General features: G+C 43.2%; 1 protein-coding gene across 2 annotated transcripts in view; it reads left to right on the top strand.

The window, feature by feature from the left end:
* The first annotated feature begins 5,956 nt into the window (after positions 1-5,956).
* RTF2 (replication termination factor 2) overlaps positions 5,957-18,187 on the top strand; it is a 29,869-nt gene continuing 17,638 nt past the window's right edge. For both annotated transcript variants that reach the window (XM_074317271.2, XM_074317272.2), the window contains exons 1-5: positions 5,957-6,113; positions 7,914-8,008; positions 8,701-8,794; positions 10,577-10,716; positions 13,734-13,812. In XM_074317271.2, the coding sequence (XP_074173372.1) occupies positions 6,045-6,113; positions 7,914-8,008; positions 8,701-8,794; positions 10,577-10,716; positions 13,734-13,812 (477 nt within the window). In that variant the 5' untranslated portion in view covers positions 5,957-6,044. The remainder of the gene's footprint in view (positions 6,114-7,913; positions 8,009-8,700; positions 8,795-10,576; positions 10,717-13,733; positions 13,813-18,187) is intronic.

Here is an 18,187-nt window from a genome sequence, read left to right as displayed (position 1 = left end):
CATCCTTTGCAACCATCCTTTCTTTGGCAAGTCTTCGATCCGTGTTATCCAGTTCTGGTACCAAAGCAAAGCTTCCAGTGTTTACTTTTGTTATTCAAATGCTCCCCAAAGTGTGCGGGCAGATGCAGAGGAGGCCAAGTTCTTGTGCTCAAGGCTAATATGGGAAAAGCAAAGCCATCACTCACTCATCGTGATAGAGCCAGGAAGTGTGCTGTGGACAGGATGCCCATCTCCAGGCCCAGATCTAGAAGTGGCTTAGAGCTCCCCTCTTCTTCTTCAAACCACCTCTTCCTCTTTTCCTGGCAGCTGTGTCTTAGCTCATGTTGCTATGGTTACATCATCCCTACTTCATTTTAAGTGAAGGGCGATGATCCTATGTGTATCTTAGCCACTGAACACCTTTGCCTGGAAACAGCATCTCCAGGCTGGAAGTCCCCTGAAGTGGTACCGGTTCCAGTTCCTGTCTGCTGCTCTGCACTTAGTAGGTGCTTTTAAATTGTTGGCTACTGGAAGGCTGATTGTTTTCACTGTTAGTCTCAGGGTTCCCGAAGAAGAAGCCCACTTGGTGAGACGTGGTTCTCTATTCTACAACAGAGAGTTCCACATTCTCTGAACAGCTGTCATCTGTATCAGTTAGGACTCCTTCTGTTACACGTGATCAAAAACCATATCTAATCTGTCTTAAGCAATAAAGGAAATTTATTGACTCAAGTATCTTAAAATAGTCCAGGGGCAGACTGACCGGGACCTGCTGGTTTGGGGTGCTCCAACAGCATCCATGAGGCCCAGTTTCTTAGTCCGATTTTCTCTAGGTTAACGCTCATGACTGCAGGGAAGGTGCCCCCACGTTATATTCTTCTTGGTTTGTGGTCAGAGGAGAAGAAAGAGGTGGTTCTACTTGGATTAGCTTAGATCAGGTATGTGACGCTCAAAGCTCTGCGGTGTGTGGGGCACGCGATACCCAAGTGGACGAAGACCTGGAATTCACACGCACACACGCACACATGCGCACACACACACGCACACACGCACACACACGCACTCCCATGTGTCCTGAGACAGAGATGGCTCCGCCAAGAACTGTGAAGAATCTGAGATTTTCCCCGACTCCAAATTCAAGTTGGCCTGCCACAGTTTTGTGGACGTTGACTGAAGACACAAGACCCTGGGGTCAGAGACTATGTCTGGGGTCCCCAAGACCACCGCCGGTCCAATGATCCCACAGACGGACTCACAGGACTCGGCACATGTTTGTTCTCGTGGCTGTGACGCTTACAGTGGGAGGACACAGCGGAGGGAAAGGCAGTGGGGCGAGTGCAGATGGAACCAGGCTCGGGCTGCCGAGTCCCGGCCCAGTGGCCACAGAGCACCCTTTCTTTCCCCCCAGAACGAACTGTGAAATGCATGTGGAATGTTGCCAGCCCGGGCAGCTCCTGACAGCCTCCACACCCAGTGTTTTTACTGGGGCAGCCTTTGTGGGGCGTGTACAAAAATTCCAGACTCTCAGAAGGAAAGCAGGCGTTTAGCACGAGTCTCGTGGTTTGTACACATAGTTTAGGCACACTGAGCCATTCTTACCAACTCTGGCGGTAGTAGGGACACTCCCACATCCGAGCTCCTCTACAACAAGTGAAGGCCAACTTTGCAAGGACCTCCTAATGTCCCAATATCGTTCAAAGGGTATCAGTCAGGACTGCTGTGTCAACTCTTGTGCAGAGACAAAGGACTTTCTTCCAGCCTCACAGAGCTTATGCTTTATATTTACATTTCCCCACGGCCCCCAAGTCCCATGGGCAATACAAAGGTGGGCACATTTGGGCACACAGTGGGTTTGTGTCAAGCCAGAGAGCCCTGAGCGTAGGAAACCCCCACCTTTTTCAACGGGCTGTGTGCAAACCTGATCAAGCTTCGCCTCAGAGGAAGATGGCATCTTGATTACATCGGGCAGCAAACAAACCTGCCCTCTGCTCTGTAGGGAGACATGGTCTCTGTCTTCCCACAGTGTTTGCTGCAGACATCCTTGAAATGATGGTCCTGCTCAGAAGACATGAAGAAACACGAGAAAGCCCTGGAGAACTGTGCAAAGCCAGGAAAGTTACAGAAGAAGGAGGGGTTGCTGCAGGCCGGCACCAATAAGTGTTTGCTCCAGCGGGCAAATTATCTCTTACACAATAATGGTGATGACACATGTGTAGTAAGTGACTAATACAATCCAGACACTGTTCTAATGCCTTAGATGTTTTAACTCATTTAGTGCTTCTCAAGTGACGTAATCTCTAATAGGTAATGAATATGTCCCTGTAGCATTCAGAATATTATATATGTATGTAGGTGCACAGATAAATGATATAGATGTATATGGAGAGATCTATCTATCCCTATCTAGCTTTGAAATAAGTTCAAACCAAGGACCTTTGATGACAAAGTACAAAACCATTGGGTTTAAAGTAATGAAAACTGCTGCTCTTAGCTAAATGTGTTTCCTTCCTTTTTTTTTTTTTTTTCTTTTTGAAAAAGAGCAGTTATGGGGTGAGTTTCACTGATGAATTCAATGGCATAATTACTTCTGAAAAAAATTTAACAGAAGCATAAAATCACATTTGTTTTAGCTTTTGGCATCTTATTGTTCAATGTTTTTCATCAGTGCCCAGAATTCTGTACTGTTTCCTCTCAAGGTCGGAAGAGGAAACAGTGGGTGTTATGGTGGTATCGATGATGGTGGTAACAGCTTGACCTCAATTAAGTTAAATTTCATCAGGAGGATGGAAGTGGTGAGGAGATCTTCCAGTGTGACAAGGACTGGGGAGCCATGTTTCTGGTTTGGTGACAAATTTTTTTTTAATAAAACATCTTTCTAAAATTTTATGTTCCCCAGGTCTCCAACAGCTGCACATTTGCAAAAGTTGCCCATTTGTGTAAACTATTTGCTAATGCCCTTTTTCCCCAGCGAGGGAAGAGTGTTCCTGGAGAGGGAACAGCAAGACAAGGACCCAGAAGTGGAAGGGCAGCTGGAGAGGTCAAGTACAAGAAGGACAGCCAATGAGCTGGAGCGAGCAAGAGAGAGAAAAGAGGCCTGTGTGAGCTTGAGGGCTGGCCAAGGGCTAGTTCATGTAAGCCCTGCACATTCCCGGGATATCTTTCATAGTTCCTTAAAACTGCAAATTAAAAGGGAATTTTGTCTTGAATTATCTCCACTTCTCACTTTATTTTACTTTAACCCTCTTTGGGACATCTTCCCAAGAGTAACCTAAAGTGATGGTTGTGGAATTCTTAGACTCCTAACTCACAGTTGTTTTTCGTTTGTTTGGTTGGGTTTTTTTGTTTGTTTGTTTGTTTGTTTGTTTCATGCTAACTCTTAAAATGAGTTACTCAGCATGTCAGCTTTTTCCAGAAAGAATTTTAAATTGCAGCTATGGAAGAGCACATGGGTAGAGCTAACAGGAAATCAAACCCTCAGCAGTTTAGAAGTCTGGAACAGTTGGGAAACTATTGTAATGGATAGCAGAAACATTTCAAATACTGGTTCTTAGCCTGGGCCTCTGGAGGCTGTGAATAAAATGCATACATGTATAAATGGTAGCAAAATTTCCTGTCCCAATGGATATTTTTCTGGGAAGATGTTGAAAGTTTTCATCAAATTTTCCAACAGGTCCAATGGCCCCAAAAGGTTAAGAAATATTGGTTTTCCTGGAGGGTGATGGTTTCCTCTTTCATGATTTCCTTCCTCTGCCACCCTTCAAATCCACGGCTTGATGGGGTGGGGGCTGGGGGAGGCCAAATCATCAGCAAGCACCCTTGCAAAGAAATACCCATTTCCAGTTCATTCAACAAAGGCAGCGGAAAGAAGCAGCAGATAATGACAACTGCTTCCCCAGTTTGGCTGGGGGATCAAAATGTGCCAGCTTTCAACACAAATTAGTAACAAACCATATAAAGGTGTTAGCTGTGTATAGTCTGTGGCACAGAGTATCCTAGAGACCAAAATTCTAAAAGCAGAAACAAAGGAGGAAGAGAAAAACTGTCAGCTGCCTGAGCTTTCATACCCGCCCAGGAGGCACTGCTGGTGTCATCAGCAGCTTCTGGGGGAAAGGTTAAGGAATACAACATTTGTTATCAGACGGGCCTCATTTGAGAAAGGCCCTCGTGGTCTACTCCTATTACTCACCTGCCTGTGCCCCCGACCCAAGCAAGACACCTTGTGCATCTGACTCTCAGGTTTGTCATTTGGAAAAAGAGGAGGAATTATACCCCCTACTTCCTAAGGTTGTTGCGAGGAGAGGAAGGAAAGAATGCCTCCAAATCTCCCTGTGCAGTCAGGGTTTAATAAGGAGCACCTATTTTTATCTTTTCTCCCCCAAATGAACTCGGTGAGAGGCAGATTTAGTTGCCAAAAAAAGAGGACTTGTTTGAGAGTCTGTCTAAAGACCCTTGGGTTTATGCTATTCTATATCTGATTTTCTGTCCTGTCAGGGGGGAACCTAACCTTGGAACTCATTCCCAGCTCTCTCACTTACTAGCTGTGTGGCCTTGGACAAGTCATTTGATCTTTCCAGGCTTCCTGTTTCCTTACCCGTAAAGGGGATTCTAATACTGTGTTTCCCTGAAAATAAGACCGGGTCTTATATTAATTTTTGCTCCAAAATATGCATTAAGGCGGTTAGGTCTTATTTTCGGGGAAACACGGTAGTACTTGTCAGCTTTAGGGGCTGCCGAAACTGGGCTTGGCACCCCTCTCTGAATGAGTCTGTACTTTGTTTTGGTTTATTAAGGAAATGACTACTGAGTATGCCGAAGACTCTTCTAGGCACTGAAACAATGGAACAAAACAGGGAATAAATAATTAGGGAATAAAAGTCCCTACCCTCACGGACTTTACAATTCTTGTGATTGGCATAAGAATAAATCATGAGACCAAGGGACCAACTGAGTAAAGGGTTTATTTTCTTTTAATTCCCAATAGTTGCAATAACTGATAACCCAATCTTAAACCCTTAAAGTTTTGATATCCACATATTTTCTGTCCCCAAATGGGGAATATTTTCAGCTTTTTTATGTTTCACTTTTTCACTTTGGTCAACATGGTAACATCCAATCATAAAGGTCCACCTTCCTCTCAATGGGTCGACTTTTTCCTAATGTAATAATTAATGGAACAAATAGAGAGACAGTGCAGAGCTGAGAGGGAACAATCATGGATGTTAGCAGGGGTTTTGCAAGAGATTTGAGTTCTCATTACAGATTTAATACAGCCTGTCTCTTAGGAAGGCCATTTAAACATCAGTGCACCTTTTATAATTTTATCTCTGTTAACTATACCTACCTTTTCATAAATAAAAATATGTTCAGACTTCAAGAGGCTGCGGATGACACGCATCCATGTCCAAACTGTACGCAAATTTTCACTGATCTACAATCTACACGACCGCATCGGAAAGTTTCAGGCCTCAGATAGAGGCTCTTACTCCCCCAGAATCGCCGATCACATTCCGTCACCGGATGTGCTGTGAGTGCTCAGGTCACAGTTGGCGCTCAATAAAGATTCGTTTCTCCTTTTCAACCCATAAACGTTAAGTGAATAACAGATTCCATGCCTACGCATCATTGATTCCATGAATAGGATGCGGCCCTTTCCCTTACGGCGCCCCCAGTCTAGGGATGCGCCAGCTCCAGGGCCCAGCACCGGTGGGCGCTCCTGAGTCCCCCCACCCGCGCCGACCGCGCCCCCGGAGGTGAGGGCTGGGCAGCAGAATTCCAGCGCGTCGGAAAGAGGAAGCGCCCGGCCGCGGCCGGGGAGCCGGGGAACCTTGGGCACCCGGCTTAGGGCGGGAGGACCCGCCGGCGCTTGGGCAGCCCGCGCCGCGGGACCACGCCCAGAGCCTAGCAACTGTCTCCCGGGCAACCGGAGCTTAGCAACGGCCCCGCCCCGCTGCGGCGTGACGGACGTGTGCGCCACAGCGGCGCGCCGGAAGTAACTGCCGCTGTCGCCAGAGGCTCCGGAAGTTGATTCAGCTGGGGGGTTGCTGCGGACCGACTCCCGGCTTGCGATGGGTTGCGACGGGGGGACAATCCCCAAGAGGCACGAACTGGTGAAGGGGCCCAAGAAGGTTGAGAAGGTCGGTGGCGTGGGCCTGGTGGGGACTGGGGATGGTGGGCCCCCCGGAGAGCGAGGGAAGCTGCCGTAGCTGCGCTTTTTATCCCAGTCGGAGAGCTCAGAATCAGCAACGGTATGAACAACGGGCCTTCACTGAGTACTTGCTATTACCGTTCACCCGGCAGTGCCCTTCACATTGGGAACCTCATGTGCATTATCGTTAGTGACAGTAACGCACAGTGACTGCTGCTGATCGAGCTTTGCAGACACTAGCAGCGTTGTCTCGGGGAAGTCTTCCCAAAACGCCCGCTTGGCCCCCAGAAGATCAGGCCCTGCTCTTACCACCGTGTGCACTGCCTTCCTGCTTGGTTAACGTCGGTCCGAGGGGACAGTAAGCTGGTGGCAGCCTGTGACTCTTTCCCCGCTACAACTACGACAGTTCCCGGCACAGGAAATACCGTGCAGGGAATAAATGAATGAGTGACGAAGTCCTGATTCGCACTCGTAATTGGTAAAGTTAGATGATAATAACTTCCCACGCTACTGACAGGGAAATTGAGTCCGTAACATGACCAGGACCTCAGAACCCGTAGGTAATGAAGCCAAGATTCCCGTACATTTATTCAGGATGGTAACGTTAGCACTAATTACTTTTTAATAATAGAAGGTGCGGAAGGCACCTAATACAGTATTTCACTGGTGGCGGGGCTCTCAGTTCTGCACTCCACTGTGCATTTTGATAAAAGCTATTTATTTACGCTGCCAAAGTTTGGCTTTGGACCTGGGGAATGGATAGAAGAACAACTGCAGTAGTGTGATTTTGTTCTTGTTTTGTTTTGTTAGATAATAGAGAGCAGTGATTTTGTTTTTGTTTTCATTTGTTGAATAATAGAGAGTAGTGATTAAAAGCATGGTCTCCAGAGCCAGCCTGCTCGTCTCCTCGTTCCTTCATCTACTTGCTTTGTGACCTTAGACATGTAACCTAACCTCCTGGTGCCTCACTTTCCTCAACAACAAATGTGAAAATACTGAGAAATGGGGGTTTCATGAGGGTTAAAAGGTTATGTTACAGAAACTGCTTAGCACAGTGTCTGGCACAGAGCAAACACTTAAGCAATTGTTGCTGCAAAAATTAAATTTAAGGACATTTTTTCTTCTTCTTTTTCTTGTTTTCCTAGTTCTTTTTTCTCCCAAATGTGCCATCATGTTACATTATTCAGGTTTGGTGTTGTAGGAGGGGGAAAGAGTGGGACGTGGAATATCATGTAGGTAAAAATACCATTTGAGGGTTATGGAAGGTCTTATATCTGGATTTCATACTGTGGATAAGGGTTTGATGTGCCCCTAGTGAATAGTTTACCAAAAAAACACTTATGTTAAAATTGGTGATTTTATAAAGAATTATACAGTCTTTGTGCTGACCTTTTTAAACAAAAAAGCGTATCTTTTCAATTCGTAGTCCTTAAATTCTGCTAAAACTTTGGAACCTGTACCATTGTTACAAATTAACCTGTACTGCTTGTTTTTTCTGTATGGCTTTCCTAACTTATAGTTAAGATACGAATATTAATATTTATGTATAGCTTGCCTAAGCAGTTTGATAACTTGATCTAAACTGTTTCGTCGTAGGTGTCATATTTAGAGGGGACTTTTTTGACATAATATTGCTTACTTGGACTTTTTAAATCCCAGCTTCTTGTGTTACTGTTTTTGATTTTTTAAAAATCATAGTGTGATATTATTGAATAAGCTTTATATGTAGAATTGTGGACCGTATGTCTTTCAGAGGTGAAAATTAATTGGAAGAATTTTTTTTCCTTAGGTTGACAAAGATGCTGAATTGGTGGCCCAATGGAACTATTGTGCTCTAAGTCAAGAAATACTAAGGCGCCCAATAGTTGCCTGTGAACTTGGCAGGTATGGTTCCTTTACATAATCAAGACGAGTTTTTATTAAGTGATTTTTTTTTTTAAGAATTTTAATTTGTAAGTACAGTTACTTATTCTTCAAATGTGAATTATCTCAAGCAAATTTGTGAAGCCTAGGTTATCATTCCCTGGCTCTGAACATACTTCTACACTTTCCTATTCGGTTTGGTTTATTTAATGCATGGGTTGAAAACACAGGGGTTAACAGGAGTTAAGTTATAAGCATAAATGTATGAAGGAGCCAGGAGGGGAATGGTGGGGACTGGGGGAAACTGGCGAGTTCATCTCCTGTCTAAACAGGTAGCTACTGCTCACTTCCAGCCAGTTGTTGCAGTTCAAGGATGTGGCCTAGTGATTCCAGAACTTCTGATTTATTTATTTATTTATTTTTAAGGAAAAGTTGAAAATGTTTAGTTTTGTATTCAATTTCCCAGTTTTAAAATCCTTGTTAAATCGCATTCAAGCCCTCAGGCTGCCAGTTTGCAACCCTTGATTTAAAGTAGTTTCTTTCTTTGTATGATCTGGAAATAGTTGCGAGAGGACAACGTTTACTTTTTTAGTAAGGTCGGGCATTACTGCTACCAGATGTAAATGACCTTGGATTGTACTCAGTTTAGTGCTTCTCCTTTGCATGAAGGGTAATTGTTGCCAGAATGTTTTGATTCATCCTTATTGTTACAGACTTTATAACAAAGATGCCGTCATTGAGTTTCTGTTGGACAAATCTTCTGGAAAGGCTCTGGGGAAGGCAGCCTCTCACATTAAAAGCATCAAGGTAAGACAGGTGATTCTGAAGTGCTCCGAGAGTCTCAGTGGTTGCGGTTTATTTTATAGAATTCATGTATAATATAGACAACTCAGATCGTTGGAATCCCATTCCCACCCAGCAAGCTAAAGGTGTGATTTGGGGCAGGTCACGTAAAGCTCAAGCCAGACGGCCCCACACCTGTGCTTCTTGCCTTATGAATCTGTTATGATTTAATGTGTGTGAAAAATAGGTGTGAAAACTCGTAATTTAATACGTTTGAAAACTCTTAATATGCTGTACAAATGTTGGGAGGCATTATTTTTGTAGTTAAAACTCAGATACTTGAATTTTTTATTTGGAAGACACTCATAGAATTAGAGAATTTTATCGGGAGATCACTGATAAATCATGGTGGTTATCTCCTTCTCAATGGACGTTCTGACTGGCCATTCAAGTTCTTTCATAAAAGTGGAAAAGCAAGTTTTTTAGTTAAGGACATTGTTGAGAGGACAGAGTCTTTCAAATTTGGTCAGTGGGAGAAAAATCAGAAAAGTAATGATAAATTTGAGAACCATGAAGCTTGTCAAACACGTCACCTCATGCGTCCCAAAATAACGCCTTGAGGCCATTTGGCTCGTTAGTGAGACTTATACATCAGAACCAGAGCCCCTGACGCCCAGTCTCAGGCTTTGGGTTGGTTTTTTATTTTTTTATTATTATTTTTTTCTTCTCTTTCTTTTTATATTTTTCATTATTATGTTAGACCTTTTGTTTGAATTCTTGGCGTGATTATAGAATATAGGATATGTTCATTTCAGGCAAATTAGTAACTCTGAAACATAGCTAATGGTAGTGCTATACAAATAACTATATTGATTTTTGTCATCTTTTACCTTGGGAAGAGAATCCATTCCTAAAAAACCCACGGTAGCATAATTATCTTCTCTCAAAAATGTGATTATCATTGAATTTTATTTATACAGTTCTGGACTTAAAACACAGTATTCAGTGTAGGTGGTTGAACTTTCCACTTTAATGCAAAAAAAATACTAAACCTTCCAAGGAAACGAAAGGATTCAAACAAAGCCATGCAAATGTATGAGATTGTCATTACTGTCAATTAACAGTCCACAAATACTCTGAGCAGAAAACTTGGTGAGACACATCCCAGACGGCTTTCCTTCTCACTTACTCAGCTGCTCTCCAGAATGCTGGAATCAAATGGTGTGGTTAACTCTGAAACAATGCCTCAAATGCTCAAGTGCGGCTAAGTCATTCCTTGTAAAATTGAATTTTTGAAAAACTGAACGGCTGAATCTTGGAATGTGATTGTATTCGCTGGCTAATAATCTGCTTTTTAACTCATTAGACTGTGGCCTCAGATTTCACTGTCAATTCAACTGTTAAATAAACATGGATGGTCAGTAATCTGGAAGAGCCTCAGTGAGGATTCATCAGCAGAAAGAGAAAGTGTCCCTTTCTGGATGAAACTAATATAATGCTTTCTCTTAGTGGAGTAATTAATTTTTCATGTCAGAACTTACTTTTCCTTAAATAGAAAAGTTTTTGTAAAATAGAAATTAATTTATTTACTAGTCAGTAGATTTTTAAAATCTTGTTTTTTATCACAATTTATGGTTTAATTTTATATCCATGTTAATTGGTGGTCAAAGGAAAGTAACTAGAAAGGAGAGGTTTGGTATGGGAAGGTACTAGAAGAACCATTTCTCTGTTGACTTAGGTGGTTATTAAGGATAAGAATGATCCATTTATAAAATGATTTCTTAAAATATTGATGGTTTTTCACAGAATGTGACAGAACTGAGGCTTTCTGATAATCCTGCCTGGGAAGGGGATAAAGGAAACACAAAAGGTGACAAACACGATGACCTCCAGCGAGCACGTTTCATCTGCCCAGTCGTGGGCTTGGAGATGAATGGCCGACACAGGTCCGTCTGGTTAAATAGTCCTGGTACTGTTAAGACTTGTTCCACAGCGTAACGATGACACTGACTTCCTTCAGGTGTCCTTGGGTTTGTATAGTGGCTTAGAGGCAGCAGTGCTCATGACGAGACCACGTTCACTCTCTGTCAGCCGTCAGTAATGTGGCGTCTAAGTCCACTCAACTTGTTATCGTCCTTGCGTATTTGAGAGTAGGACAACCTGAAGGAAAGCGGGATTTTAAAAATTGCTCGTGTGGCACTTATGAGACTTGAGTTAGGTTGTTTGCTCTCCTGTGAGAAAGAAAACAAAGGGCAAGTGTTTCCTATCAACCAAATCCCATTTCCTTATGATTGGTGAAAAGTATGCCATGGAAAACGGTGTTACAGAATGTGTGGTTGGTCAGTCAGCTAACGGCCCAGCTGATAGTGACAACTTGCTTTGAATGTGTAGCTAACAAATCCTCTGGCTAGAGCATCGGAAATCTGAAGGTTGAGATTTATACTGCAAATGTAAGTGACCTGTACATTTCTGCCTTCAAAAATATGAATGTTGAATGGGTTTGTAGGTGTCTTTTTATAGGATGTCTCACTACGCCAAAGCTTTAAACTCTTTTCCCACCATTTAGAAATATCTTTCATAGCTGGTAGTCCAGAGAGTCATCTGGTATCTTCCATCGAACACATTACTTGTTAAAAGGTAGTAATTAATTTTTATTATTTTCAATCAGGAAAGTAGGGGCAAAGCATCTCAAGTAAATAAAAACATTTATTGAGCTATTTACAACCACAGTTAACCGGGAGCATTCGGCACATTTGTGTGCATTCATTTACAGACATCAGTGTGCTGTATGTGACAAAACACACCAGAGACTAACCACTGTGCTCTGACGTGGAATAACCTATGGCTTTATGGGTTTCGGGAGAAGGAAAACGGAGGCCCAAGGATCTTCCACTTTTAAAGATTACATTCTTCTTCAAATGTCTGAATTTAAATCATTTATGTCTCTCTCTTAAACTTGGCCATTTAGTAGTAATTATGTGAGGTGATGGATATTTTATTTAGCTAGATTGTGATTATTTCACCATGTATACATATGTTAAATCAAGTTGTACGCCTTAAATGTATACAATTCCTATTCATCAATTATACCTAAGGAGAGCTGAAAAAAGAAAAATAAATAATAAAATAAAAAGCTAAAGTTCACCATTTGGGTCAAGCAGGAAATATTCTGGGGAGCCAGACTCTTGGACCTAACCCTCCCTTACCTGAGCCCCTGACACCCGCCAATATGCATTCTGTCTCAACAGATTGGCATATTCTAGATATTTCATATAAATAGAAGCATATAGCATGTAACCTTTTGTGTCTGACTTCCCAGTTCTTTTTAAGAAAACCATGGTTCACCCCAAAAGAGGAATTTAGCAGAAACAAACTGATTTCTGGGGTCCTGAGTGGGCGTTACCTATAGCCTGTGGCTCTGATGGTGGCTCCCCCTAGTTTTTCCCTTTCATTTGCTCTTCCGCCTTTCGCTTCCCAGTTAATCAGAGTTTGCCTCTTTCTGCTTTGCCCTCCTTCTGTTAATAGGGCCTTCACACTAGAAAATTGAGTCGTTTGTATATCTAGTAAGTTTGTATAATAAAGATTGAAATATGTGAAAAAATAAAAATTAACTGCTAGTGTCATAAAAACATCCAACCTTTTCTTTATTTCAAGAAAAACATAATTTCCTAAATTACTAATAATTAGTAAACGTCCATAAAATAGGATTTTTGGGGGGGTCCCAAACAACATTTAATGAATATAGTACAAAGTTAATAATTGGGTTTTGTTATCACAAGCTACAGTTGCTGTAACCCCTAGGGAATTGGAGAACCTTCCTACTGTGGCATTTTTAGAGGAGTGTGTAAAATAAACTGTGAAAGTGCTTTTTGCCCCTCCCCCCAGTCCCAGCCTCCAGTGGTGGCATTATTAGTTGTTTGCTGTTTAATGCACCCCCACAGACCCTCCCAACACGAACACACCACACTTCCCTCTACCTCTGCAAATAGAAATATAAGTGAATGTGTATTTTTCCCACAGTCATGGAATCATGTTATACATATTTTGTAGCTTCTCTTTTTTTTCTACTTCTCTAATTTAAACACGTTTTATGCCCTTAAATAGAGATTTACCTTATTCTTTTTAATCACTGTGTGAGTATTCATAATTGATTTAACCATTCCCCTATTGATGAACATTTAGGTGGTTTTTCTTGTTACAAGCAGTGCTGTACGGCACAGCTCCGTAAATACACATGTGTGCACTTGCACCCTGTGGGCGTGTTTCTTTAGGAGAAATTCTAAAAAGTGATGCTTTACTTGACACTGTCAGATTGTCTTTCTAAAATGTTACACTGTGTTGTCCCCACCCACCAAATGTGCCTATTTCCTCAGGCATTTTCCAACTGGATTCCTTCAGTCTCTTTCATTGTTGCCTGATAGGTGAAATATTATATGTCATTGTTTTGAAGGGCATGTCTTTAATTAACAGTTGAGTTTAAGCATCTCTTATATATGTTTTGGCCATTTGTATGTCTTTTGTGAACAACATGTTAATGCCCTCTGCCCATTTTTCTATTGTTTATTATTACTTCTTAAGACCTTTTTGTATATTTATTAACTCTGAATTGCATATATATTTAAAGTATTTTTTCCTGAGTTCCTATTCTGTCTTTTGACTTTTTATGTCTGGGGTGTTTTTTTTTAATGTATTTATTTATTTTTATTTATAGGAGAGACTTTATTCCAAAGGCGTAGTGCATAGGGGTTGGAATGGGACTATGGCCTGTGTTTATGGTTTTCATTTATATATACATATTTAGGATGTACTAAATATTAATATTTTTCTTAATGGAATCAAATGTAACCATTTTTCTTTGTGGTTCTTGGCCTTTGTGTAAACTAAACAAATGCTAATTGATAATGTGGGTAATAATTTTTAAGTTGGTATTTAACTCATTCTCCATGTTGGATTATTTCTCCAGGTTTTGTTTCCTGCGGTGCTGTGGGTGCGTGTTCTCTGAACGAGCTTTGAAAGAGATAAAAGCGGAAGTTTGTCACACAGTGAGTTGTTGACATATGTCATTTGTTCCTTCTCGGTAACTGAGGAAATCAGATGGTTTAGGGTCCTTTCCTCCATGTGTCATTTCAACATCCTTCAATTCTTTCTGAAACATGCATCTAATTAGTTGTTTGTCTGCTTAAAACCCTTCCACAGCCACAGACTCCCTCTTGTGACAGGTCCCTGCCTGCCTGCCTGCCCAGCTCAGGCCAACCTCGGGCCACTCCCTAACGAGCCACTCTTTGTCCTGTGCCTTTGTTCCCTCTACCCTGACCTGCCAGCCTGGAGGGGTCCTTCCTGGGAACTTTAGTTCCAGAGCGATCACTTCCTCTGCGAACCCTTGTGCCAAACCTCCCTTCCCGCCGGCCCCTGGGTGTCTTGTTAACTCATGGAGCTCATCAGAATGTAATTGGTGGTTATGTGATGATTTCACCACTGGACCATGAGGGTTTTTCCTTTCTTTTTTTCATAAGACTTTATTTTTTTAGAGAAGTTTTAGGTTCACAGCAAAATTAAGAGGAAGTAAGGGATTTCCCATATTCCCTCTGCCCCGCCCTCACATGCACAGCCTCCCCCGCTGTCAACCTCTCCACCAGAGTGGGATAAACCTATACTGACACATCATCACATCACCCAAAGTCCCTCATTTACACTTGGGCTCACTCTTGGTGGTGTACATTCTATGGTTTGGACTAATATATAATGACATGTATCCATCCTAACAGTACCACAGAGTACTTCCACTGCTCATAATAGTATCACACAGAGTACTTCTGCTGCTCATAATAGGATGAGAGTACTTCCACTACTCGTAACAGGATCATACAGGGTACTTCTATTGCTCATAATAGGATCACACAGAGTACTTCCACTGCTCGTAACAGGATCACAGAGTACTTCCACTGCTCATAATAGTATCACAGAGTACTTCCACTGCTCATAATAGGATCACAGAGTACTTCCACTGCTCATAATAGTATCACACAGAGTACTTCTGCTGCTCATAATAGGATCAGAGTACTTCCACTGCTCGTAACAGGATCATACAGGGTACTTCTATTGCTCATAATAGGATCACACAGAGTACTTCCATTGCTCATAATTGTATCACACAGAGTACTTCCCCTGCTCAGAATAGGATCACACAGAGTACTTTCACTGCCTACAAATCCTCTGTTCCTCCTGGGAGTGTTTGAGAGCGGGGAGCAAGGCTTGTCCATCTCTTTACCCGAGGGCTTAATCCTCTCCTGGGCGTATCGCATGTCCTCAGTAAATGGTCACATGTCTGAGCAAACAGTTGATGTGAGACTCGCCTGCTCTGCTCACATGAAGGAAATGCTGATGACTTGGCTTTGACGGTGCTGCCACCACCCGGAACGTTTGTGTCTTTGCTGTTTTGCTGGCCCATGAAAAAGCTGGCATTTAGTTTACTGCCAGGGATGCCAACTGCTCCTAACTGTATTTTCACCCATATGAAGTCTGCTTGGGTTTTGTTAGGCCTCCCTATACGGTTTCCCCTTGCTGCGAATGATTTTTCAGTCAACAGCTTTTGTTGAGTATCTGTTAGGGGCCAGCCCCTGCCCTAGACACTGTGCGGCGGGATATTGTGGTGGATAAGAGTGAGTCAGTCGTTGCCTGCATGGAACCCACGTTCCAGTTAGAGAGAGAAACACTCAGGGAACTGAGCAAGGCAGTATCAGTTGTGACAGATGCTAGGAAGGAAACACAGAGGGTGACATACGAGAGAGAGAAGCCACCTTAGTGGTGGTTGGCAAAGGTACCTCTAGAAGTTTGAGCAAAAGCTCAGAAGTAACAGAGGCCTTTGCTGGTTTAAGGAACAGAAAGTGTAGTGGAGGATGGGGACAGGAGAGAAGTAGATGAGATTGAAGGGTCAGGTATGGGTCACTTCATGTAGGGCCCAGTGGCCACATTGGCGCTTGTGGGTTTTATTCTAAGAACAGTAGGAAGTCAGAAGGCAGCTTTAAGTTAGACCAGATGGACTTTAGTTTTAAAACAATTCCTCTATAAAAGAAGCTAGATATGGAGGAGGAAGCACTGGGTGATACCATTTACCGTGTTTCCCCAAAAAGAAGACCTAGCCGGACCATCAGCTCTAATGCGTCTTTTGGAGCAAAAATTAATATAAGACCCGGTCTTATTTTACTATAAGACCGGGTGTAATATAATACAATAATTATAATATAATTATAATTATAAGACCGGTTTTTATATTTTTGCTCCAAAAGATGCATTAGAGCTGATGGTCTGACTAGGTCTTATTTTCGGGAAAACACGCGATTTGGGACTCAGAAATAATCAAAAGATAATTGGTGATAAAGAAGTCAGTTTGGGGAGAATATGAATAAAGCTATTATAGAATTTGGAATCCATCTCATTAAGCTTCTTCAAAAGAAAGGAAGTTCAAAGAATGCATTCAGGAATTGATTTATGTCATTTATTCACCAGCACTTATTATCTCTCCTGTATTAAAGGTGATTGATATACAGGTGTTCCCAGGGAGAACAAGATGTAGGTGCCACACCCCTGTGCCCCAGGAGACTGCAGTCCTGCAGGAATCCCACATTACATGAAAGTCCCATTCGGCTTTGTTAGTTGAGGCCAGTACCAGGTGGATGGGAAAGTGATTACTGGAGTTCAGGGGCCGGGCACTCGTTCTGACTGCTGGTGATTGGTGGCTTTATGAAGGAGGAGGCGTCTGTCCTCAGTCGTGAAGACAAAGCGTGGTTCTCGTCAGGCAGACTTTCCCAGAGATTGGGACAGGACTGGTGGCGATAGGAGTGCTGGCCGGCTGGTGCCCAGACAGGACCCCAGACAGCCCTGCGGACAGCACACAGGGATGTGGGGACGCCCACGTCAGCGCTCCTTCAGACCGTCTGCTTGCCTCAAGGAGAAAGTCTCCGCTCAGTCCTCGTATGTTTTTAGCGCCTCTCTAACTCACTGAGCGCCTGAGAGGGGGGACTTGACGTTCAGAGCCTGGGCAGGCAGGGGCTAGTGAGCCTTGTTCTGTGTTCTCTGCCATCTTTACGGCAAGGGGTACTGTTTTTGTATTTATGGTAGGACTTAAAGTAAATGTAAGTAGAAACAATGGTAGATTGAAAGAAAAATGTTAAGATACTGACAGTACATTCAGGGGATGCCTGAAGTTCGTGAGATGCTGTTACAAGTGATGGTGGGTACGTCGTCAGGGAGGGGAGGGGGGATGTTGAGAGGAGGAGGGGGAGGAGGAGAGCAGCAGCCCAGTTCACGGGGAGGAAGTGGCCCAGGCAGCCTACAGGATGGAGGCACAGGGCGAAGTCACAGCACGGGCTGGCCAGGACGGAGGGGCCGGGGGTATGGGAGCAGGGAGAGGCCAGAGATGAGAGGCGGACTGGGCAGCGGAAACTTCGAGTGTCAGACTGAGGAGCCATTGATGCCTTCGGGAGCATGACTGTGTGGACTTGTGCAGGATGGACAGAGAGAAAAGACTGAACGAGAGCAAGAATTTGACAGCAGGTATGAAAAAGGAGCCTGTGTGAGAAGCGTGTACAGGAGCAGGAACTCAGCTGGCGTGGGATTCCACGGAGCGCCACAGGCCCAGTGCAAATGCTCTGTGTTCAGATGTGTGTGTTTTAGCAAATAGTACTAGGATGTTGGTTAAGTGTTAGATGCAATCGTGAGTACACTCAGGATGTCTACTTGAAAGAATGTAAATATGAGAAGCTGGGAAATTTAAGCAGAAATTTATTACAGAAGCCAAATGTCCTAAATCGATGGTTCCCAAACTAGAGTCTGCTTTAAAATCACCATAATAGTTTGTTAAATTTCCATTCCCCATCTCAGACGCATGAAATCAAAATCTTGAGGGTGACTGTGGACCCCCGTGGAGTTCTAATTTTATGTAAGAGTTCCCAGAATGGGCTGTCGGGTTTGGGGGACTCACTGATCCAGAACAGTGAAACTTCTGTCCTACCCATAATGGTGACCATCTCTTAGATTGGTGAGCCATTTTCCTTTGCATTGGCTAACCTCAAACATCATGTTAGTAACCACGTCGACAACCATGCATAACAGAGCTTTACAGAGAAGGTGATTTTATGTCATGGAAACGCGCTGTTTTGAGAGAACTCTGCAGTCATTTTGCTGGTTCGTGGGAAATTTTGCTGAGCGCTTGCAAACGTTTGAAAGTCTGTACCTTGAGCACTTCACGGGAAGGAAAGAAGCAGTGGAAAGGGGAACCGACTGTGTCAGGGTTGCATAAGGAGAAGCAGAGACCAGAAGAGGACCAGGAGCACGGCTCCTGTCTGCTGGTAGGGGTCGCCGTGGCTGTCTAGACCTCCTGCAGGCGAGGCAGGACCCTGGCTGTAATTTAGCAATAGC

The sequence above is a fragment of the Rhinolophus sinicus genome, chromosome 13 (genome assembly GCF_057876585.1).
Source record: "Rhinolophus sinicus isolate RSI-liver-muscle chromosome 13, RSI-T2T, whole genome shotgun sequence".
In the NCBI taxonomy this organism is placed as follows: Eukaryota; Metazoa; Chordata; class Mammalia; order Chiroptera; family Rhinolophidae; genus Rhinolophus; species Rhinolophus sinicus.
This window is presented reverse-complemented; position numbering and strand designations above follow the sequence as displayed.